This window comes from Mangifera indica, chromosome 2 (genome assembly GCF_011075055.1).
Source record: "Mangifera indica cultivar Alphonso chromosome 2, CATAS_Mindica_2.1, whole genome shotgun sequence".
In the NCBI taxonomy this organism is placed as follows: domain Eukaryota; kingdom Viridiplantae; phylum Streptophyta; class Magnoliopsida; order Sapindales; family Anacardiaceae; genus Mangifera; species Mangifera indica.
Window position 1 is genome coordinate 23405568 of NC_058138.1, and position 25956 is coordinate 23431523.

A 25956-nucleotide genomic window follows, 5' to 3' on the forward strand; every position below is an offset into this window, starting at 1 on the left:
TATATAAAGGGATGTAATTTCACGCACCCTTTAGTAAATTCTCGCACTCTTTAGTAAATTTTCGCACCCTTTTACACACCTGCACCAATTCTCGCACCCTTTCACGCACTCGTACCCTTTAGTCAATTCCTGCACCCCTTTACATTTTCACGCACCCGTTTGTATTTTTACACACCTTTTCACATTTTCACGCACCCGTTTATATTTTTACACACTTGTTTTGTATTTTTATGCACCCGTTTGTATTTTCACGCATCTCTTTACATTTTCACGCACCCATTTGTATTTTTACACACTCGTTTGTATTTTCATTCCCTTCCCGCACCCCTTAACACTTTCCTACACCCCTTTTGAGAAAACGCACCGTTTTGAGAAAAACATACCGTTTTCGATATATCTATTATTTTTCATATATATCAATCAATTTTAAATTTAATTATTTTATAAAATTTGTAGATTTTATTCATAAATTTTATTCAATTTATAGATTTTCAATGTGTTTTTTAATTTTATTCATAGATTAACATTTTCAATCTGTAGTATATCTGTTTTTCAATCTATAGATTTTATTCATTACAGATAAATTAATCTTAATGCGTATAGTTAAACGTAAATAATTAATCGGTGAACTAATACGGTAAACGTTGAGAAATTAAATGAGGGTATTTTTGGAATGAAAATTTTAATTTGCTTAAAAAGGTAAAAAGTATGAATTGCTGCCGAAAAATGTTTAAGCGGGAAAGCGACTGCCTATTTTAATTAATATCCGCAAAAGAAAAGATGCCAGCATCAGTATGCCTATATAGTACACCTCGCCACGTGCTTCGGTTCCTCCTCGGCCTTCATAATTACTTATTTAATAATACTAACTAAAGGATTAAAGAAAGACTAAATTAACATTAACATTAAATAAACTGGTTCCAATCAATAAGACAAGATGGCAACAAATTGGACTCAGAGAAAACCTGGACTGAGTTTCTTCACAGAAAGAAAAAAGGCCCACGGGCCATGAAAGGTTGGAAGGTATCCACATCCTATGGGTCAAACAATTATAACTGCATCAAAAAAACCTGAGCCCAAGCTGAGAAGTTTGTCTAATAAGAGAGACCAAACCTATATTCACATTCCGTAATGTAATTTGTAAGGTTATATTGGAGCTAAGCTGGCAATTATTCGTTCATTTCGATCAAACCTGAAATGAACAGATATGACTCAAACTTAAGTTATGGTTTTAAAAATTTTCTCAAACTCATGAGGTCTAACAAATAAAAAAGACATGAATTAGAGTTGAAAAATGATGATAAATAAAAAAAAAGAAAGCAGTGTTATATATATAACTTTGTATACAAATAATAATATATCGTTATGTGATTTGATATTATTTTACTTTTGATTTAAAACTATTTAATCACATTATGAGATATCATCATTTATATACATAATTTTATTGAAAAAATAAACCTATTTATAAGTAATGAGGTGAGTGATTAAAATTTCTCTCACCAAACATGGGACAATAAAAAGAGTAATATTATGTATATTTTGATTAAATATTAATTTATTATTAATTTAAAAACATCTACCCTCATAATGACATATTAAATGCACCTATTTACAAAAAATATATATCATCCATGTTCAACTTTTGCAAATCTTTTTTGCAGAGTGTTTATAAATTTTGTTATAGTTGTAGACACACTATTACAATTAGGGGGCGTTTGATTTGGATAATGTTTTATTACTAAAATAGAAAGATTACCTTGAAGATAGATTACTTAAAAGATTACTGAGTATAAATGATTACTATATTTGATAAAATTTGATAGGTATAAATAATTATTGTGTTTGATTAAAGGTAATAAAAAATTACTAATAAATTATTTTATTTAAATGCCTTTGAATATAATTATTTTAAATATTTTTATATTATTTATCATATTAATTAAAAATAAATTTATTTTTATCTCAAAAAATTAATAAATACTAATATAATTATAATAAATTAATATTACCTTGATAATCTTTAAATACCTAAGGTGAAGGTGATAATCAGATTACCATCTATATTATATGCTACATCAACATTGATAATAGAAGATTACTATAATATTTTATTATTGATAAACTAAACAAAGAAATAAAAAATAGATTACCAATGTAATCTTTAAAAACCATAACCAAACGGCCCCTTACAGTTCATTCTTTCTCGTTACAGTGAATTACAATTCAGGATTGTTAACAAAACTTCTATAATATAAAACACTCAGCGTGAAACGTTTAATAACACTAATATAAATTTCTCTTAAAAAAATAAAAAGGAAATTATGATGAAATAATTTTATAATATTCCCTAAAAATTTTACCTATGATCCCTATGTAAAATATCAAAAAGTACAATGAACATGGTACAGAAATCATTAATGGTGTTTCAATTATTCAACAAGATGGTATTGTCTAGGATCTCTCACTCTGATCTTCCAGTGTCCATCAACCAAACTTGCATTTCTTGCTATCCCTCTCCACTTCTTAATCCTCCAATTCCCGTGCTTTGTTAGTGCACAAAATTTCTGCAACTTCTTGGGCATGGCATCGTAAACTTCCCACCATTTCTTGTGAGCTGAATCGCTGGCAAAAATATGGTGATCCACCTTATCCCAATTACAATCATAATCCTTGTAACACAGCCATGGCTTCAATCCCACATAATGAATCGTGTAAAGATTTTACGGGATTTGATGTTCATCGTTGCCATGCTTGTCAAGCTTAAACACCTTGAGATAATTAATCTTCGAAGGCAATCTATGCCACCATGTAAAAATTTCGTTCAGAAAACCTTGGTCGCCTCCGTTATAGGAAGCCACCTTGAAGCTCTTCAGCATTAACTTCTCAAACATGCACAGAGATGGCTCGATCACCATAATCCTTTAGAGAAGAAAACAGATGCTTCTGCATATAAAATCATCGAATCTGCTCTTTATTTTCCTTGATGAAACTTAGAATCTTATCTGTTTTCTCTGTTGTTGTTCATTGAAAAAAGCTTTTCACATACTGTTTTTTCTTCTTTTCCATATCAGCTAATTCTAGTTTGTCATTGTGAAGAGGACTGACTGAAATTAACTCAGGAGTGTAGAGTTCTTCTCTTAAACTACAAATCTTTTTAGGCGCCCTAAAAATACAGCACCGATCAGGATTCGACTTGGGCTTCAGGATTTTAATGTCAATTAGCAACTCTTTGACCAGATCTCCATTCTCAAAGGCTGCAGTCATCTCCATGTTGACTGCTTTAAAGCCAAAGGTAGATAACAATAGCATGAGATAATTATTTTCTTCTCTATATGTAGCTTTCAGAGAATAACACGAAATCTCTCATAAATCACTTGAAATGTACAGTTTCAATTAAATTATTTGGTTAGTAAAAGTTTTGGAGTGAATCAATTTGGTTAATACAAATTTATATTGAAAATAATTTAGATTAAACATTTTTTTTTTCTGGTGTTGGAGTCCGGCAGTACCTCTGTTCTTTAATTTGATTTACTGAAAAAAGTAACAAGATAATTAAGCAAATGAAAATCAAGTAAACAAGAAAAAGAATGATAAGAGTCTAATATTTTGCAGTAAATACAAAACCCTGTAAAAGTAAAAATTGCCATAATTATATATTGAAAACTCAATTATGCTACTTATCATAATAGGGTAGTGTTTTAAAATCAAAATAGAACCGATTAGTCTAATCAAAAACTGATGATAAATATAATTCTAATTATGGCTGAAACTCATTTAAATTATTGAATTAAATTGACACAATCATCAACCTGGAGATGACATTTTGATTAGGTCTGAAAACAATAAATTGAGGTTAGTATCTTAATTTTTATCCTCTATATTACCTTTTGTAGTTTTTTTTATACAAACATGTGTTTACTTAAATAAGGTATTTGTTTATTTCTTGCTTCAAATAAACATCAGCTGAAGAGGTAAATAATTCAAGCGAACTAATGTTGTTCAAACTATAACATAAATTAAGCTAAAACAAAGAAGAAGAATAAGTGAATCTAACATCCAATAAGTTGTGCTCTCCTTCATCCGACTTATGTAGTTTCACTGCTCAAGGTAAATCACCAATCAATCCTTTGGCTGACACTGATATTGGGTAGCCTTTGCGTAGTGTATATCTTCTCAAGTAAGTGAAATGTTTAACTACCACCTCGGAGTTCTAGTTAATTTCAGACTTCTAAACTCGTTAAAGAAATAACAAGAAAGCTCTATGAATGTAGGTATGCCAATGCCAACGGAAGCTATCTTGAATATTTCCTCAAAGAATAAGTATGGAAGTTGATTTTCAAATAACTGCAAGGATGCATAAAGCATATTATAGTGGTGTTGTAACTAGTTGTCTAGTAATATATTATCTCCATCATCAAATCTCTTTCTTAAAAAGATCTCTACGATGAAGATGATATCATATAGAATCATCATAACAAACTTGAAACTTCGAAGTGTTGATGTTTCTATGTAACAAACACGAATATTTTTTCATTTTTTTTTATGAAACTTAAAATCATAGCAATTTTCTCTATTGTTGTTCGTCTAAGAAAACTTTTCACATACTTCTTTCTTCTTTTCTATGTCGGCTGATTATTGTTTGCCATGGTGAAGAGGATCGATTGAAATTAACTCGGAGGTGTAGAGTACTTCATTTATGCTTCAAATGTCTTTTGGCACCCTGAAAATAAAACACTGACTTAGATCAGACTCGGACTCCAGGTTTTCATCAATGTCAATTAGATACTCTTTGATCAGATCTTCATGTTTTAATGCAGCAGTCATCTCCATGTTCATTGCTCTGAAGTCAAAGGTGCATAACCATCAACTCATAAAAGACGGAATGAGGTATATTATGCATTTGAAGCAAATAGCAATCCTATCCATTATCCCAAAACAAATTAAGAGCATAAACAAGTGCAGTAATTTGAACCTGAAATCTTTACATCGATTCATCCAATATATAACTTATCCTATGGCAGGACTTGAGAACATATTGTAAAATAAATCCATATATAAAAAATTCGCATCGAACTTACTGACATTTTTAAAGATTGCATACTTTTATTACATAAGAAGTGAATTATATATAAATAGAAAGTCTTTGTTATCAATTAAAATAACCACAGCTTCAAGTGCAACATAATTAATCAATCTAATACATCTAGTTCTATTGCTTGACAGAGTAAATGGTCCGTATAAAAGTGAGATGATGGCAGCTGCACAGTTGCTGTGCCTTTCCAGATATCGCCAAAATACACGCTTTTCAATCATGCCTTGTTGTGGTTGTATTGATTGTTATAGTGATCGTTCAGAGCCTTATAAAGTTTAGCATAATGATCTCCGACTAAAGCAATTTCTACGCAGAATTTGTTGAACAAAGTTGCTGATGCCTTACTGTCGCCCATCCAATTGCAGATAATTCCCTAGTCAACAAGCAGCTGCGCATCCCTTTTGTCTTCTATAAGAGAGTCCAGAAGTCGAACATAAGCACAGACGACGAGAGAGTAACGTGGATAGCGACATTGCTCCAATGCCATGATGTTCTGTAGCATGGTGTCTGTCTCGTGGAAGACGCTTAATTGTGGGATCCTTAACTCGCCTTGCTCAAATCTTATCACCAGTAAGCGTCCCTCCCCAGAAGCACATCTGAATTTCACTCCTGACTCTTGTAGCTTTGTGGCACAATGTAACTCGCTTATATCAACGGTATAATTTTTAGTATACTCCTCTGCTGGGAAATTTTCCACTAGAGTAGCTCTTTGCAGATCGGTGAAATGTTTGAACTCCTTTTGCTTGGGTGCACGCTGAGAAAACATCTGAACCCTGAAGAATTTAAAACCAAGATCAATGAAGGAAGGGCTACCGGTGACTAAATTGTATAATCCCTCGAGTAAAATATATGAAAGTTGATTTTCCAGTAAAAGCAAGTCCAATTGTAAAGCCAATATTTCCGCTGGTGTATTTATCAAAAAGTCATTTTCATGTCCTTCAAAATCCCTCATGAGAAGCTCTATGATAAAAAATCCTTACCTACTCATGACTCTCAAGCTTGCAGGAAATTTAAGAAACTATGAATATATATATATTGTTTAGTAATAACTTTTAACACTGATATTATTTTATAAAACTAGATATAACTTTTGCTTTCAAAAGTTACATTGTTTCAACTGAAAATAAAAATTGTGATTATTCAGATTAGATATGTTCAATTGAAAAGTTATGTCTTTTTAAAATATAACTTTTGATTAGAAAATCATGACTTTTAATGTCAATAAACATGTTATTTCAAGTCTATAAATTAAAGTTTGAATTAGATGTTTTTAATCCATTCCAGTTTTTCTCTATACAATTTTATTTTTTCTTTGTTCAATATCATCACATTAATATTGTTTATTGGGAGAGTATTTAGTAGCGTTGACTTTTACTCTAGGGGCTTTAATAACAGGTCTCTGAATAACATATTCATATCTTTTGTTCATGGTTTTTCATGATGGCTAAGACTTCCTCACATTTATTGTTAGTTGTTCGTTTGAAAAGCCTTTTTTTTGTATCTCCCTTTTTGGTTTTCCATGTCTTGGAGATTTTGGTTTTGCGATTTGAATTGACAGTGATTGACGTGAAGGTGAATTCCCTAAATCCCTCGTCATCGTTGTCTTATGTCATTGTCATAGCTTGTCTCAAGCCTAGTGACTCATAGTCTCTGAATCTCAGAGTACTTTTTTTTTTTAACAAGGCGGATGAAATGATGCGTAAATTTATTGCACACCTGCGTATTTTAGCTCGTAGACTTGGAGGGGAATTTTAGTAATTATATAATTAATTTTAAAAAAATAAATATTCTTTTGCAAATGTGATCCAACAAGGCAAGATGACGGGGTCTTTGGTGGAACCACCTATGCTTGCACGGTGGCATAAATTTCTCCCATTTAAGACCATAATTACATTAATTTTCCAAATAAATATTTTTATAAGCTTTTTGCCCCACAAAATTTGAGCTTTAATTCAATTAGCTTTATAATCTTTTAAATGTAAGATTATATGAATTTTAAATGTTATTCAAGTCCAACAATAAGTTCATTAAGTCAGGTAATAGTAATCTTGAGTTTGACTTGATAATAATTGAGTGGAACTATATTCAACTTATTTATTTTAAATTCTTTAATGCTAAAGAATTAACTAAGATTTACGGAGGATAAATAGTCAATTCTTTGCCTAATAATCTTCGTTATTTAGGGGGTATTTGGTTTTAGTAATGTTTGATTACTAAAATAGAAAGATTACCTTGAAGATAGATTATTTAGAAGATTACTGGGTATAAATGATTACTATGTTTGATAAAATTTGATAGGTATAAATAATTATTATTTTTGATTAAAGATAATAAAATATTACCAGTAAATTATTTTACTTAAATACCCTTGAATATAATTATTTTTAAATATTTTTTATATTATTTGTCATATTAAATAAAAATATATTTATTTTTATCTTAAAAAATTAATAAATAATAATTTTTCTATAATAAACTCAAGATTACCTCAGTAATCTTTAAATACTTATGGTGAAGGTGGTAATCAGATTACTACCCATATTACCTGCCACGTCAGCATTGGTAATAAAATATTACTGTAATATTTTATTACTGATAAACCAAACAAGGGAATAAAAAATAGATTACCAAGGTAATCTTAAAAACCCTCAACCAAACGCACCCTTATAGTAAAACATTTTTCCAACCACTACAGTAGGTTTTTCAGATTAGGGTCTTCCTTCCTCTCTTCTTTTCTTCTTCAATGATCCTTATGCCCAACTACTTTTGTGTCTTTCACTTGTGTTGGCTGGCAATCGTAAAGTTAAATGAATTAATTCTGGTTGTCCCTCTGTAGAACTTTTTGGTGCCTTGGTGGTCTGGTTTTATATAGAAGAAGAGCATTCACTCTTCTTTTAATATTATTTTGTTGGCCAGAAGGGAAAAGGAAGAAATCCGAGGCTTAGTCATATTATCTTCTTGAAATTTTTGGAAGACAAATGCAGATTGACTGACATGTTAAGGATCTGAAAAACCTAATTTTTCTTAGTGCATGGAAACAATAAGAACTGACGAGGAAGCAGGATAGCCTTATTTTGTAATCTTGTCATTTTAATTATTGAACTAAAAAAGTATATATCACTTAAAATTACATAACTTACAAGATAGAAAATATGGTTTGTGTGATAGTAAGAAGCAAGAGTATTATTGCTGCGACATTTGTTGTGCCTCTTCATGGATTGTTGAAATATACCCTTTTCAAAGTTGCCCAGGCTCCGTTCCAAGGATTTTTGTAGTGTTTTTTGAGCTCTTCGCATAAGTTATGGTACGGCGAATCGTGTACACCTACATTTTGATTAAGTTTGTTAAACATAGCTGCCACTGAAGCATTGTCCCCTATAAAATTTAAAATAATTTTATTTTTAACAAGCAAATCCACATCCTTTTCAATATTGATAAGATAATCCATTAGGTCAACGTAATTGCTAACCAAAGCATTATTTGGGTAAACATATTGCTCCAAAGCAATAATGTTTCTGAGTAGACGTTCAGTCTCATCATCTACCTTTAGTTGTGGTATTTGCAATTCATGGACTTCTAAAAATGGGATCAACCGCTTTTGCTTTTCAAATTTTATATCAAGTAAGCTCTGTTCTTGTTTAATAATACCCTTAAACTTTATCCCTGACTAATGTAGCTTCACTGCACAAGGTAAATCACTAACCCCTTTTTCATTTGACACTGGCTGGTAGCTTCTGAGTAGGATAATTCTTCTCCGATCTGTGAAATGTTTAACCTCAAGGGCTAAACTACTTAATCTAACACCCAAAAAATCAACACAAAGGTCCATGGAGGTAGCTTCCGGGATGCCATTGAAAGCCCACTTGTATATTTCCTCAAGGATAAAATATGGAAGTTGATTTTCAAATAATTGCAAGTCGCTCTGTAAAGAAGACTTTACTGGCACTATATCTAGTAATATATCACTTTTATCTTTAAATTTGTTTAGTCTGGAGATCTCAATGATGAAGATAGAATCATATAGAATCATCGTTACAAAATTAGAACTCTTAAGTGGACATGTTTCTGCTTAACAAGCACGAATCTGTTCTTCTTTATCCTTGATGAAACTTAGAATGTGATTTATTTTCTCTCTTGTTGTTTGTTGAAAAAAGTTTTTCACATACTGTTTCTTCTTCTTTACCATATCAGCTAATTCTTTTTTGCCATGATGAAGAGGACCAATTGAAATTGACTCAGGAGTGTAGACTTCTTCATTTACTCTACGAATCCTTCTAGGCACCTTAGAAATACAACACTGACCAGGAACATACTCAAACTCCTGGCTTTCATCAATGTCAGTTAGCAACTCTTTAACCGGATCGTCTTCTTTAAAGGCAGCAATCATCTCAGCGTCCATTGTTCTGAAGTCATAGGTGCATATATAACAATTGTCAATAACAATGAACCGATAATCTAACCGTCAGAAGAAAACTAGGTTGCAAGCATGAGGTAAATATTTTCATTTCTATCAATAGCTTTCAAAATAATACACAATTTCTCATAAATCGCTTGAAATGTAAATTAAATTAAATTATGTTGATAAAGATGTTTAGGAACGAATATAAGAAATAACCCAATATTTCTGTTTTTTATTTTCCCCTCCTCTTTTTTCCTACCTACTTTCCTTCCTCTCCTCCGTAGCTCCCAGGTTCCGCCACCACAAAGACCTAACGTAGCGGGCAGATGTCTGGCAATCCAGGACCAATTGCATATGTAAAACGGTGGTTACATTTCTTCCCACAGATGACACCAAAGACTTGTATTATTCTTCACTTCTAGTTTTATGGCACATACACAATTAAGGCATATTAAACAGAAGAGTTAATAATTAATGTGGTAAATAGAGTAAGAGATAAACAATAAAAAATGACAAAAATTGGATAAACAGGAAGACCTACAAGAGATAGATGAAGATGAAATAAGACTATCAATCCATTAATATATTACTGTAGCAGTTGGTTGTTATGTATCATAGGGTTGTCTTACAACAACAATGATTTAATTGTTGAGAGAAACTCTTCACAATGGTCATAAATCTCTTAAAAAACTCTCAAGATTATGCATGGTTCACTTTCACTGTTGCCAATTATTATGAAGAAAAAATATAGACAATTAAGACATATTTAATAGAAGAGTTGATAATTAATATGGTAAATAAAGTGACAGACAAACAATAAAAAATGACAAAAATTAAATGAACAGGGAAGACCTGTAAAAGATAGATAAAGATGAAATAAGACTGTCAATTTATTAATATATTATCGTAGTGGTTGGTTGTCATGCATTATAGAGTTGTCTTACAACAACAATGATTTAATTATTAGGAGCAACTTTTCACAGTGATCATAAATCTCTTAAAAAACTCTCAACATTATACATGATTCATGTTCATTGCAACCAATTATTATGAAAGAAAATATAAACAATTAATGCATATATAACAGAAAAGTTGATAATTAATATGGTAAATAAAGTGAGACAAGTAATAAAAAATGACAAACTGAATGAACAGGAAAACCTACAGGAGATAGATGAAAATGAAATAAGATTGTAAATCCATTAATATATTATCATAGTGGTTGGTTGTCATGCATCATAGAGCTATCTTACAGCAACAATGATTTAATTGATAGGAGCAACTCTTCACGATGGTCATAAATCCCTTAAAAAGCTCTTAACATTATGCATGATTCACGTTTACTGCAACCAATTATTATGAAGAAAAAATATAGACAATTAATGCATATTTAACAAAAGAGTTGATAATTAATATGATAAATAAAGTGAGAGAAACAATAAAAAATGGCAAAAACTGAATAACAGGGAAAACCTGTAGAAGATAGATAAAGATGAAATAAGATTGTCAACCCATTAATATATTATTGTAGTGGTTGGTTGTCATGCATCATAGAGTTGTCTTATAACAACAGTGATTTAATTGTTGAGAGCAATTCTTCATAGTGGGCATAAATCTCTTAAAAAACTCTCAAGATCATATGTGATTCACTTTCAATGTAACCAATTATTATGAAGAAAAAATATAAACAATTCATGTATATTTAATAGAAGAGTTAATAATTAATATGATGAATAGAGTGATAGACAGACAATAAAAAATGACAAAAATTGAATGAATAAGAAAGACCTATAGAAGATAGATAAAGATGAAATAAGACTATCAATCCATTAATATATTATCGCAACGATTGATTTTCGTGCATCATAAAGTTGTCTTATAATAATAATGATATAATTATTGAGTGCAACTCTTCACGGTGGTCATAAATCCCTTAAAAAACTCTCAAGATCATGCATTGTTCATGTTCACTGTAACCAATTATTATGAAGAAAAAAATATAGACAATTAATGCATATTTAATAGAAGAGTTGATAATTAATATGGTAAATCGAGTGATAGACAGACAATAAAAAATGACAAAAATTGAATGAACAGGAAGACCTACAGGAGATAGATGAAGATGAAATAAGATTGTCAATCCATTAATAAATTATCGTAGTGGTTGGTTGTTATGTATCATAGAGTTGTTTTATAACAACAATGATTTAATTGTTAAGAGCAACTCTTCACAGTAGTCATAAATCCTTTAAAAAATTTTCAACATCATGCGTAGTTCACGTTCACTGCAACTAATTACTATGAAGAAAAAATATAGATAATCAATACATATTTAAGAGAAGAGTTGATAATTAATATGATAAATAGAGTGATAGACAAACAATTAAAAATAACAAAAATTGAATGAATAGGGAAGATCTATAAAAAATAGATGAAGATGAAATAACGATGTCAATCTATTAATAAATTATCACAGTGGTTGGTTGTCATGTATCATAGAACAGTCTTACAACAACAACGTTTTAATTGTTAAGAGCAACTCTTCACAGTGATCATAAATCCTTTAAAAAATTCTCAACATCATGCGTGGTTCACGTTCATTACAACCAATTATTATAAAGAAGATATATAGACAATTAATGCATATTTAACAAAAGAGTTGATAACTAAGATGGCAAATAGAGTGACTGACAAGCAATAAAAAATGACAAAAATTGAATTAATAGGAAAACCATGCAAGAGATGGATGAAGATGAAATAAGATTGTCAATCTATTAATATATTATCATAGTGGTTAGTTGTCATGCATCATAGAGTTATTTTATAATAACAATAATTTAATTGTTAAGAGTAACTTTTTACAGTTATCATAAATCAGTTAGAAAACTCTCAAAATCATACATAATTGACATTCACTGCAATCAATTATTATGAAGAAAAAATAAAGCCTTATTAATGAAAAAGTATTATCTGTTATGGGAAATTTTTTATTGAGGACAAATGGGCCCGTCTCATTTTATGTATATATGGTTTAACTTTCCAAATGGGTTCTAATTAGTAAGAGTATACTTTGCCGTCTAATTGATACAAAGTAATAATAAGGCCTAATAAAAGAATGAAAATCTTAATTTTACTAGTCTTTATTTTTGGCTTTACAATGAAAATCTCAAACCAAAAACTTTCCGATTTGATAAATTCAAACTCAAATATTGTTTTGATATTATTAAGTTTAAATTTGAGTCAAACACTATTCGATTAACTCAATTTAATGATGAAAAGTACTTTATTAAAATATTAATAAGAAGTTTGAAATGTTGAAATGCACAAGCACATGAGGGATACAATACAAGAAATCAGGCTGCTTGCATGATGGAACATATATTTTGGATGATAGTGATTAAGAATAGATTAAGTTATTCTTACACAAATTAGTTAAAATTTTGATTCTCTTTTTTGATGAATCCAAGATAGATTGAAACCGAAGACCCTCATCATGTAAAAAAAGTGTATGGAAATCTAAACCCCAAGGGTAGGTGCGTTTGAGATGGATGTTGGATGCTGCCTGGGCAATTCCAAATTCTTAAAAGAAATATCCAGAGAAAGAGGGAGGAGGCTTATGCAAAAGAGTGAACTAAGATTTAGAGCACCGATAGTCATTTCTTCACCTGATAATCTTCATCATTTATAGTGAAACATTTTTCCAAGTACTACTATGAGTTTTTCAGATTTCCTCCCTCTCTTCTTTTCTTCTTCAATGATCCTTATGCCCAATTACTTTTGTGTCTTTCACTTGTGTTGGTTGGCAATCATAAAGTTAAATGAATTTATTCTGGTTGTCCGTTAGGTCCCAATCGAAGCTTAATAAAATAGAGTTCAGCTTAGGGTGAGAACAACCCAAAATATTATTTCAAAAAATCAAGCTGTCAGTACATCTGCTGAAAGGAGTTTAAATAAAAAAAAAGAACATAACAACTTTTTCCACTACCTAAATTATTTCCCTAGGTATTAGGACCCTAACTGCTATTTAGCAGAATTATTTAAAAAAAATGCTAGACCCCATTACTTCTCCCACTACTGAAGTGCGTTTTTGTGTATGTTGCATGGCAACTGCTGGACCCCACTACTTTGCCCACTACTGAAGTGCGTTTTTTGTGCATGTTGCATGGCTCATGCAACGCACCACGTCGTGTAATCCATGGCCGAATATTTTGGACTTTTCTATGGCACTTGCACAAACCTTCTGAGTTTATCATTGTCCCCTTTCCGCGGAACCTTGTCCTCAAGGTTCAGAAAGCGAGTCTACAGGTCCTGCGAATTTTCCCAAGTAGTATCTTCAACGGAAAGACATTTCCACTTAACTAAACTTTCTTCCACAAATTTAGAGCCACGTTTTATCCAACGTGTATCCAATGTGGTTTTGAGCTCCAAGATGAAGTCACCATCGGGGGAAATAGGCAGCATTTCAGAACTGATATCATAAGTATCACCCACGTGTTTCTTGAGCATGGACACATGAAAAACCGGATGTATATGAGAGCATGGAGGAAGCTTGAGCTTGTAGGCTAAATTGCCAATTCGTTCTTCCACCAGATATGACCCGTAAAATCGACTTGCAAGTTTCTGATAGGCCCATTTAAACACTGATTATTGATGATAGGGATGAAGCTTGAGAAAGACCAAATCGTCGACCTGAAACTCGACATCTCTGCGCTTCGAATCAATCTGTTGCTTCATTCGATTATTGGCAGCATGCAAATTATCCTTGAGCTGCTTTAGTAAATCATCTGGGGCAACCAGGTTTTGATCCACTTCATGTACTGAACAGGTTCCTTCTTGATATGGTGGAATTGTTGGTGATGGTCGACCGTAAAGGGCTTAAAAAGGAGTCATTCCAATGGAGGAATGATAGGTGGTGTTGTACCAAAATTCAGCCCAAAGCAAGAAGGAAAACCATTTTCGTGGTTGATGATAAACAAAACACCTAAGGTATTGTTCTACACAATAGTTTACTACTTCAAACTGGTCGTCGGTTTGAGGGTGGTAGGTTGAGCTCATCTTCAATTGTGTGTCAGATAGTTTAAAAAATTTCTGCCAGAAATGACTAAGGAAAACAGGGTCTCGATCATTAATGATAGACCGTGGCATTCCATGTAGTTTAACAACTCCTTCAACGAATTTCTCGACAACTATCTTCGCGGTATATGAATGGGACAAGACTAAAAAATGTGCTGATTTGCTTAATCTATCAACAACAACCAGAATAACTTGCTTGCCATTTGAAGGTGGAAGTTCGTCGATAAAGTCTATAGTGATATCATCCCATACTTGACATGGGATCAATAGTGGTTGTAGGAGTCCGACGGGTGACAAGGTGTCAGCCTTAACGCGTTGGCATATTTGGCAAGAAGCAACATATTCCTTCACTGTTTTGTACATGGCAGGCCAATAAAATTGCTGAGCTAATTTTTTATATGTGCGAAGTACACCCGAATGGCCTACCCAGGTGGAATCATGAAACTCTTGCAATAATTATTGGATGACATCTAAATGGGGAGGAAGGACAACCCGATTATGAAAATAAACCAAATTATTGTGCCATACGTAAGGACTGTCTGGTTTGTCTTGTGCTTGCTAACGGAGTCTTTACATGTAAGGATGGGTTTTAGCTTCAGTCTTGATGGTGTCCCATATGTGAGCTCGAGAAACGGTGAGAGCATCAAGGCTTGGGCTACCCACTACGCGTGATAAGGTGTCAACTGCGTGGTTTTCCTTGCCTGGTGTAAATGTGATTTCATAGTCATAGCTAAGCGATTTAGAAACCCAATTTTCTTGCTCTGGTGTCGCAATACGTTGTTCGAGTAGGTACTTGAGGCTTTGGTGGTCTGTTTTGATGTGAAACTTTCGGCCCAACAGGTAAGGTCTCCACGTTTGTACTGCTTAGATGATTGCTAGCATCTCTTTGGCATAGGTGGACCAAAACCGTTTAGTGGTTCCCAATGTTCTGCTCATGAAAGCAATAGGTTTCCCTTGTTGAGTGAGAACTGCCCTTATGCCATCGTCGAATGCTTCCACTTCAATAATAAAGGGTTCATTGAAGTTTGGCATGGCTAGTGTTGGAGTTGTAGTCATGACTTGTTTAAGATTCTGAAATGCATGTTCCGCTTCATCTGTCCACCTGAATTGCCCCTTTTTTAAGAGATTAGTGAGAGGCCGAGTGATGACACCATAATTATGAACGAACTTTTGGTAGTAATCTGTAAGGCCTAAAAATCTACGTAACTCAGAGACATTAGTAGGCCTAGGCCAATTCAGCATAGCTTGTATTTTACTTTGATCCACTTTAACTCCTTGTGGAGTCATAATATGACCCAAGTATTCCAACTCTTGTTGACCAAAAACACAATTGCTCAATTTAATATAAAACTGATGTTGTCTTAATATTTCGCAAGCTTTCTAAACATTTTCAAGGTGCAGATTCCAATTCGGGCTATATATTAAAATGTCATTAAAGAAAACTAGTACAAATTTTCAAAGATAAGGACGAAATATGGAATTCATAACTGCTTGGAAGGTAGATGGGGCATTGCAAAGTCCGAAAGGCATAACTAAATATTCATAATGACCATTGTGAGTACGAAACACTGTTTTGAGGATATATGGATGATGAATTCGTATCTGATGGAATCCCGCCTGTAAATCAAGTTTGGTGAAATAGGAAGCCCCATGAAGTTTATCAAGCATATCATCCACAGTAGGAATAGGAAATCGATCCTTAATGGTCACTTCATTAAGTGCTTGATAGTCCGTGCAAAATCGCCATGTCCTATCTTTTTTTTTTACCAACAAGACCGGGGATGAAAAAGGACTAGTACTAGGTCGTATAAGTCCTAACTGTAACATGTTTTGAACCTGTTTTTCAATTTTAGCCTTTTGAAAGTAAGCATACCTATATGGTCTTATGTTAATGGGTTCGGTCCCTTCTTTCAGGTTAATGTGATGATCTACTGTCGAACTGGCAGCTCAATTTTTTGAAATAATATTCTGGATTGTTCTCACCATGGTTTTAAAAATCGGACCGGACCGGACCGGACCGGACCGGCCGGTTGGACTGGTTGATTCGTGAATCGGCACTGTAGCCAGGTTTGGTTGAATGCAAAACCGTTTTTGAAAGGAAATCGGATTGGACCGCTGTTGAACCGCTGGTTCTCGACTGAACCGCGGTCCAACCCGGTCCACTGTAGAAACCGGTTCAAGGCTGTTGCAGATGCAAAATAAAACACTGTTTTTCTTCTTTTTCTCTTCCCTTGCAGTGCACGCGACGCAGTCCTCAATTGTTGCAGCCGACGGATTTCCTGTTCCTTGCCGACGACGGTTTAAATACGGCTGCCGACGACGACGCTGCCGACGACGACGCTGCCAACGACGACTCTGCATCATAGGGGCATTCATGCTGCTCAATAGAAAGAAAAACTTATTATTGCTTTGACCCATATATAGAAACAAAACATTAGATTGGTAGGATTTACATTGAAAGAAAGAAAGTAGAAAACCTGATCTGCAAAGCTCATGTACGTAAGATTCTAGCACGCTCATATTTGGTCATAAATTTCTATGTTTTCCCAGCTGCATTTTCTGTTCATCTTCTTCTTTTTCTCGGCTTCAATAGGCTCTTCTGTAACAAATTAAAAAGTGAAACTAAAGTTCCATCGCTGAAATAGTCATAAACATGCACACTGTTGTAATATTGTGTTTTATTATGAACAGTAAAGATAATTACAACTTTGACACCATCTAATATTTAAGCCATACCATCAAAACAACTGCATATCAATTATAAGAAACTACACATCTAAGGGAAACTTCTTTCTGTGAAATGAAAAAAATGATAATTTTACATAAATATATCAGAACTCACCATGGCTAATATCTCCTCGGTTCTTAAAAAACATAGCATATCAAAGTGAAGAATTGAAACACTTATTCGTATAAATAAGAAATGTATATTACAGTGAAAGAGATAACTAACTCTATATCCATATCACTGTAATTATCGTCGGCCACGGTTGATTCTCAATTTTGTTTTTTGTGGTGGACCTAAAGTTACATAAATATATCAGAAGCGATGACAGGATCTTTTATCATTAGTGATAATGAAGAATGAGTAATTATTCATTTATTAAACTTTATATTAAACAAATTATATTTTTGATATGTTTTGTTAAATGTTGAATTGAATATTATTTGTTTCATAATGGTTATGTTGATTGGTTGATTTTATATTTTATTTAATGCATATATTAGATTTTTGATTTGTTTTAGTGTTCAATAATTAATAGTGTATGTGTTTGTAGAATTGGATTTGTTTTATGTATATGTTTTGTTTTGATGCAAAATTAATTGTTATTACTTATTATATTTATGTTCAATAATACATATATTTTGTTAATTGTGAACATTAAAAAGTACGCACAATATAAAATTTACTGTATAAAGTATATGTAATTACTAATTAAACATAATTTTTTTAGGTTTTTACACAAAACCGGTTCAAACGGTCCAATCGACCGGTTCAAACGGTTCAACCGGTCCGACCGAAACCAGTACTTAAAACGATTTTTATTTCAGTCCGGTTTTGAAAACCTTGGTTCTCACCCTAAGCTAAACTTTATTTTATTAAGCTTTGATTGGGACCTAACAGTAGTATTAGAGCCATCACCATGTCTTCCAGTTGTAATCATGCGGTACGGGTGGTAACGCCGGCATTACAGTGCTCGCCCGGGGCTAGCAGGGAGTTAGCACACAACCAGCCCACGTGGGCGCCGAGGCTGCGGAGTGTGGTGGTATGTTAGAATCCCAAGTGCAAGGTACAGAACTTGGATCCCACATTAGAAAGTATGAGCAACTAGTGTGGGGTTTATATAGCCTTAGACTCTCCCATCTCAATAGCTAGCTTTTGAGGTATGATTTTCCTAAGGTTCGTATCATTGTCCCTTAGCTAGCTTTTACGGCTTCAATTCATATATAGTTATTCAATCAACATATATATATACACACATGCACGTAATTGAAGAGTAAATTCATCAATGTGAATATATATAAACCGGACCTCCTTCTGTTGTAAATATGTTGTATTGTTTATCAGTAGAACTTTGTTGGTGGTCTGGTTTTACATAGAAGAAGAGCATTCACTCATCTTTTCAAATATTATATTTGTGACCTGCTGGAGGGAAAGGGAAGAAATCCAAGGCTTAGTCATATATCTTCTATGAAATTTCTGAAAGGCAAATGCTGATTAACTGACATGTTAAAGATCTGCAAAACCCAATTTTTCTTACCGGAAACAGAAAGAACTGACAAGAAGCAGGATAGCCTAAGAAAGAAAAAGGCCCACGGGCCATGGAAGTTTGGAAGGTATCCACATCTTATAGGTAAAACAATTACAACTGCATCAAAAAAAAAAAAAAAACCTGAGTCGAAGCCTGAGAAGTCTGTCAAATAAGAGAGACCAAACCTGTATTTAATTTTCGTAATGTGATTTGTAAGGTTAGAACAAAGCTAAGCTGGCTTAAATTCATTCGGTCAAATTTAAAATAAACAAATATAACTCAAACTTAAGATATGGTTTTAAAAATTATTATCATATGATTTGATATTAATTTTTTAATTTAAAATTATTTAATTATATAATAATATATTATTATTTATACATATAATTTTATTAAAAGATTAAACATATTCATAAATAGTGAGATGAGCCATTAAAATTTCTCTCACTAAACATAAGACAATAAAAAGAGTAATATGATATATACTTATTTTAAGTATACAAATAAATATATACGTATATATATTACCATATAATTAAATATTAATTTAAAAATCACCCATTAGTTTTAGTTCATTAAAAAAATTGGTAGTAAATAGGTAAAAATGTATATTACGATGCACAACTTTTGCAAATCTATTTTGCAGAGTGTTTATAGTTTTTGTTAAGAATTAACGGTGAGGATAAGAAAATTACAGCTGTAGACACGCTATTACAATTACAGTTCATTCTTTCTCGTTACAGTAAATTACAATTTATGATTATTAACAAAACTTCTGCAATATAAAACATTCAGCGTGAAGCGTTTAACAACACTAATATAAATTTCTCTTAAAAAATAGAAAGGAAATTATGATGAAATAATTCCATAATATTCCCTAAAAATAATTTATCAAAATTTTAAGTATGATCCCTATCTAAAATATCAAAAAGTACAATGAACATAGTATAGAAATCATTAAGGGATATTGAAATTTTTACCACTATTTTATTCCGTATATACAAAATTGTCACCTATCCTAAAGCTTTCACAAATATACCACAACAGTACTCACTTTCCCCAAAATACCCCTCTTCAATATTTCATGCATAAATTCTCTCTCTTTTGTTCTGTAATTTTTTTTTCTCTTCTTCCTCTTCTTCCAAAGTGATAAAAGAATCACTCCCACTTTTTCCTCATCTTCAAAAATAAAAACAAGAAGAAAAAACTGAATTCTTCATATTAAGAATTTTTCAAAGTAAAGATTTTAAAAAAAAAGAATAACCTATAAAAACTCAAACATATCTACTGTATATATCTTGTAGAAAATGATGATCGGAGAAGAAGATGTAGTAGTATTTAACTGAAGAAAGATAAAAAATTGACGTTTAAAGATTTAAGTGAAAAACAAAAAATTAAACATTTAACTGAAAAAAAAAACGCTTTTTTGTTATTTTTGAAGGTTGGCGTAACGCCAACCCTTGGCGTTACGCCAACCCATATTTAAAAAATAGGCAAAGGGTTGGCGTACGCCAACCGATAAAATATTAAAAAGCAGGGGAAGGGTTAGCGCACGCCAACCCATAAATATTAAAGCAATATTAAAGCAGGAGAAGAGTTGGCGTGCAATATAATAATATTATATTATATTATAATAATTTTATAATATAATAATATTATTATATATATTATACCACAACAGTATAATATATAATATATTATATTATATATATACTTTTATAATAATATATATAATATTTTATATTATAATATTTAATATAATATAATATTATATAATATTTTATATTATAATATATAATATATTATATACTATTAATAATATATATAATATAATAATATTATTATAATATATAATATTAATATTATATATATAATATATTTTATATATTATATTATATTTTTAATTAGAATATTATAATTATATTATATTATTATATATTATAATATATAATATTATATAATATAATATATGTATATATTATTTGCCATTTTATATAATATATACTATATTTTATTTTATTTCATAAAAGGGTGCGTATGTCAATGCTTGCATTTTATCTTTTATAAAGAGATGGGACCCATATCAATAAAAAGGTTACAGTATTATATTATAATATAATATATACATAATATATAAACCAAGGATGTCATTTTATATATATAATATATAAACCAAAGGTTGGCGGCATCGCCAACCCTTGGCGTCAAAATTATATATATATATATATATATATATATATATATATATATATATATATATATATATATATATATTAATATTATAATATTATATATATATATATATTAATATTATAATATTATATATATATATATATATATATATATATATATATATATATATATATATATATATATATATATATATATATATATATATTAATATTATAATATTTTATATATATATATATATATATATATATATATATATATATATATATTAATATTATAATATTTTATATATAATATAATATTAATTTATATTTCTATCAAATTTCAAATTAATTTAACAAATTAAAATGGTGAAAACTGTTAGATTTTACGCCAATCCCTGAATTTAAATATATCATAATATTATAATCTAATATTAATATATTATAATATAATATTATATATTATAATATATAATATGTATTAATATATATTAATATATTATTATATATTATATTATTATATATAATATATTATAATATATAATTATATATATTATATATATAATATATAAACCAAGGGTTGGCGATGTCGCCAACCCTTGGTCAAAATAAAAAAAAAAAGGGAGCTGGGGGCAAATGGTGGGACAAGGGAGCTGGGGAAATTAAAAAAAAAAAAAGAAAAAGTTGGCGTTAACGCCAAGCTATATTTGCTATCACTCTTTGGTTTTTTTGAATGGTAGGCCCACCTTTAATCCTTCCAGAGATTTATGACAGAAGCATCAGGATTCTCTGCAAGAAAATATTGCAGAGAATAAAATATATATAATATATTATATTAATATAATGTATATATTATATTAATAATGTAAATAATAATATTATATGTATATTACATAATAAGATTATGTAATATATTATATAATTATAATTATATTATATATAATATATTATAATATATAATAAAATATATATAATATTTTAAATTGCAAATATATAATAAAATATATTATATAAAATATAATATAATATAATTATATATTATAATATATTAAATATAATATATAATATTATTATAATTATATAATTAAATAATATATATTTATAATATATAATATATATATATAATAATATATTATTATATATTATTATATTTTTTTTATTATATAATTATTATTAATATAATATATAATATATTTTAATATAATTATAAAATAATATATTATTTATATTATTATAATATATAATATAATATTATAATAATATTAAAATATAATATATATTATATAATAATAATAAAATATAATTATAATATATAAAATTAATATAATAATATAATAATATATATTAATATAAATACATTATGTACATAGAAGAGTTGGCGTACAGGCCAGGTTGGCGTTAACAATTTTCAGATTTCACGCCAAGCTTTTTTTATTTTTTTTAGGTTAAACGCAAATTTTTTTTTTAAGTTTTAATTCTTAAATGTTAATTTTTTTTCAGTTAAATCCTACTGAATGTGATATTCTTTGATGGTCATTTTTTTCCAATTGAGTTTTTTTGTGAGTTGCTCTTTTTTTTTTAAATCCTTATTTTGAAGAATTTTTAATCTGAAGAATTTTTTATTTCCTGCTTTTGTTTTTGAAATCTGAAGAATTCAACATTTTTTTCCAGAAGAGAGAATGATTGATTCTTTTATCACTTTAGAAGAAGAGAGAAAAAAGTTGCAGAGAAGAGGAGAGAGAATTTATGCATAAAAGATTGAAGATGGGTATTTTAGGAAAGGTGATTACTGTTGTGGTATATTTGTGAAAGTTTTAGGATAGGTGGCAATTTTGTATACACGGAATAAAATAGTGGTAAAAATTTCAATATCCCAATCATTAATGGTGTTTCAATTATTCAACAAGATGGTATTGTCTAGGATCTCTCACTCTGATCTTCCAGTGTCCATCAACCAAACTTGCATTTCTTGCTATCCCTCTCCACTTCTTAATCCTCCAATTCCCGTGCTTTGTTAGTGCACAAAATTTCTGCAACTTCTTGGGCATGGCATCGTAAACTTCCCACCATTTCTTGTGAGCTGAATCGCTGGCAAAAATATGGTGATCCACCTTATCCCAATTACAATCATAATCCTTGTAACACAGCCATGGCTTCAATCCCAAATAATGAATTGTGTAAAGATTTTCCGGGATTTGATGTTCATCGTTGCCATGCTTGTCAAGCTTAAACACCTTGAGATAATTAATCTTCGAAGGCAATCTATGCCACCATGTAAAAATTTCGTTCAGAAAACCTTGGTCGCCTCCGTTATAGGAAGCCACCTTGAAGCTCTTCAGCATCAACTTCTCAAACATGCACAGAGATGGCTCGATCACCATGATCCCTGAGTTGAACAACGAACGGTCGTTCCCTGCGGCTGATAACTGCGGGAAATAGAAGAACTTATCGATTTTCTTCAAGACGAGTAGATCAGCATCGATAAAAATAACTCTGTCGTATTCAATGAGTTGCCATACGCGAAGCTTGCTGTAGTTCCATTCATTGTAGGAGTCTTTTCTGGAAAACGGGCTGCGAATACGTGAAATTCGCTTCGTCTTCCATCCGGCAGCTCGAAGCCCTTGTAAAGATTTGTCAGTTAACGATTTATCATGAAGAAGAACAAGGTCTCTTGCGGAGTTGCTTTGGATTATGCTTTGTGCCAACGCAATCGCTTCACATACGTAATCTTCTGAGGAATGAAGAACTGTTACATAGGCTTCTCTTTCATGGTCTGCTGTGTAATTCAATTCTGGTTGCTGGAAATATCTCCATTCCTCTTTTGCTGCAAATTGAAGAGCCAACACTCAAATTACTCTTAGATCATTTCAGAGTGAAATCAAGATATAATTTCAAAGTGAGCAAGCATAAGCATTAATGAAAATTTTCTTTTCTTCTAAGGGCTGAATTCCAGTCAAGTCCAAACAAGAGTTGACTCAAATCAAATATATCCAATTTGAGAGCCAATAACGAGATCGTCAGAAAAAGTTATCAGAAAATGTCAGAAAAGAATAAGAAAGGTTGTGAAAAATGATTTTCAAAATATTTTCAGCTGACTCTCGATTGAACCAACAAGCTTCAAGCCAAGTTCAAGTTAACTCACATACATTGTTTTACTTTGAGAGAGAGAGAGAGAGAGCCGAGAATAATAATATAGGGGTCTCAAGTTAGGGTAACAGCATATAAATGTAAAGGGTCAAGGAGATTAACAAAAAAATGTAGGAGGGTTAAGGTAGAACAATAACAAAATAATCAACCCTAGACCCCCCCTCCCTCTTTCCCTCCTTGTCAGGAAACTAAACTAAATTTCATGTACTTGGCAATCTAATAACTAAACCTCACCTGTTTCTGCATATCCGGGAGAGATTTGGCATGAACCAACAGGCATAATAACTTTATGTTTTAACCTTCTCAATTCAGGCTTGTAAACCCAATAATCCTCTACATGCATCACCATATCATCGCATCTAAAAATCTCAATCATGGGTCCACAAGACCCTACAAACACAACGTACACCGTCCGATCAGAACCCGGCTTCACCCGCCCACTCTCTACCGCAAGATTTGCCACCAAGATTAACCTGTAACCTAAACACATCCCTAATCCCCTCCTTCTCACCACCTCCTCCTCCGCAAGGAACTCTCGCCACTATCAAGTCAAGGTCCCCGTACTCTTCCAGCCTTGGCAACGGAATCTCCGGGCACGACGGCGCGTGCCACTTGTGATCTTCATCAATCCACTCAGGAAAAAAATCACTCCATGTTTTATCTTCGGCCACACGATCGAAATGCACGTGAACGGCTTCAACTGATGTTCCATGAACTTCATGTATATTATTATCTAAATTGACTAAACCAACTTTCAGTCTTTGACCGGCGACTTGTTGTTGAATGAGTTCGAGCCATTTGGGCTTGTTTACGATGGGGAGAGGCTCGGTTCGAACTGTGAGGGGGTCGAGGAGATGGGGTTGTTGGGGCTTGAAGGAGAAGACAATGATGAAGAGGGAGAAAGAGAGGAAGAAGAGGGAGACGATGAAGAGTTTTTGGTTGAAACTGGCTGGTTTAGAGGAGGAAGAAAAGGCCATTTTTGAATTGTATTGAGTTGTTTTTCGTGTCTTTGAAGGCTTGTTGCTAAAGGGACGGTGGTTTATAGGTCATAACTCATAACGTGAAGAAATGAAAGGATGCTTGCGGCGTGCATGGCTGCACGTTAAGGCTGCCGATTGGTCTTCTTTGGTAGGGATGCAAGAAATGGATCTGCTCACGCGCGATTGTTGCGGGTGGCTGTGGATTTTATATTTAATCTCTATTTGCTAGTAATTAAAAAGAAAATCTATTAATAATAAATCTTCGTTAACTTAGTAAATTTACCTACCTCAAAAATTGCCACGAATGAGTTTCCATGGGTGGTAAAGTAGAAATTTAAGGGCATTACATCTTATGCTAAAATTAATTATTTATTTTTTAACATTTAAGGATGAATACATTTAGTTAGCTAAGTAGAATTTGTAATACATTTTTAACGTTATTTGGGTTGAGTTTTCGATTCGAACAGATAAAACTTAAGTTAATTTAAATCTAATGAAAGAATTATAAAAAGCTATAAATAAATTTATCTTTTTTTATCATTTTTTATTTTTTATAGTGATATATAACTTCTCTAATAACTTATTTTTATTTATAGGTGATTTTTTTACTTTTTTTATTTTCAGTAATATTATTTCTTTTTCTTTGGTTGTTCTCATTTGTTAATCAGAGTAAGTTCTCCTAAGAAAATGATTTTAATTGGATAACATTTAATTAATGGGAACTCCATTTTCAAACCTAAGAAAATGATTTTACAAAAAATTAAAATAGTAATTGACATTTTAGTTTATGCGACGCATATTACCAGCGCGTGGAGACAGATGCCAAATAGATATACAT

The 25956-nt window shown here is 31.3% G+C and overlaps 2 protein-coding genes across 2 annotated transcripts; both read right to left on the reverse strand.

The window, feature by feature from the left end:
- Window positions 1–5468: 5468 nt before the first annotated feature.
- LOC123208736 lies at window positions 5469–6047 on the reverse strand. The gene has a single exon (XM_044626253.1). The coding sequence runs from the start codon at window positions 6045–6047 to the stop codon at window positions 5469–5471; it is 579 nt and encodes a 192-aa protein (XP_044482188.1).
- Window positions 6048–22880: 16833 nt separating this feature from the next.
- On the reverse strand, window positions 22881–25131 carry LOC123209691 (putative UDP-glucuronate:xylan alpha-glucuronosyltransferase 4). The gene is given in 3 exon segments (XM_044627820.1): window positions 22881–23815; window positions 24373–24602; window positions 24604–25131. Coding segments are annotated over 3 exon segments (1671 nt in total). The 5' UTR covers window positions 25116–25131; the 3' UTR covers window positions 22881–22886.
- Window positions 25132–25956: the final 825 nt, after the last annotated feature.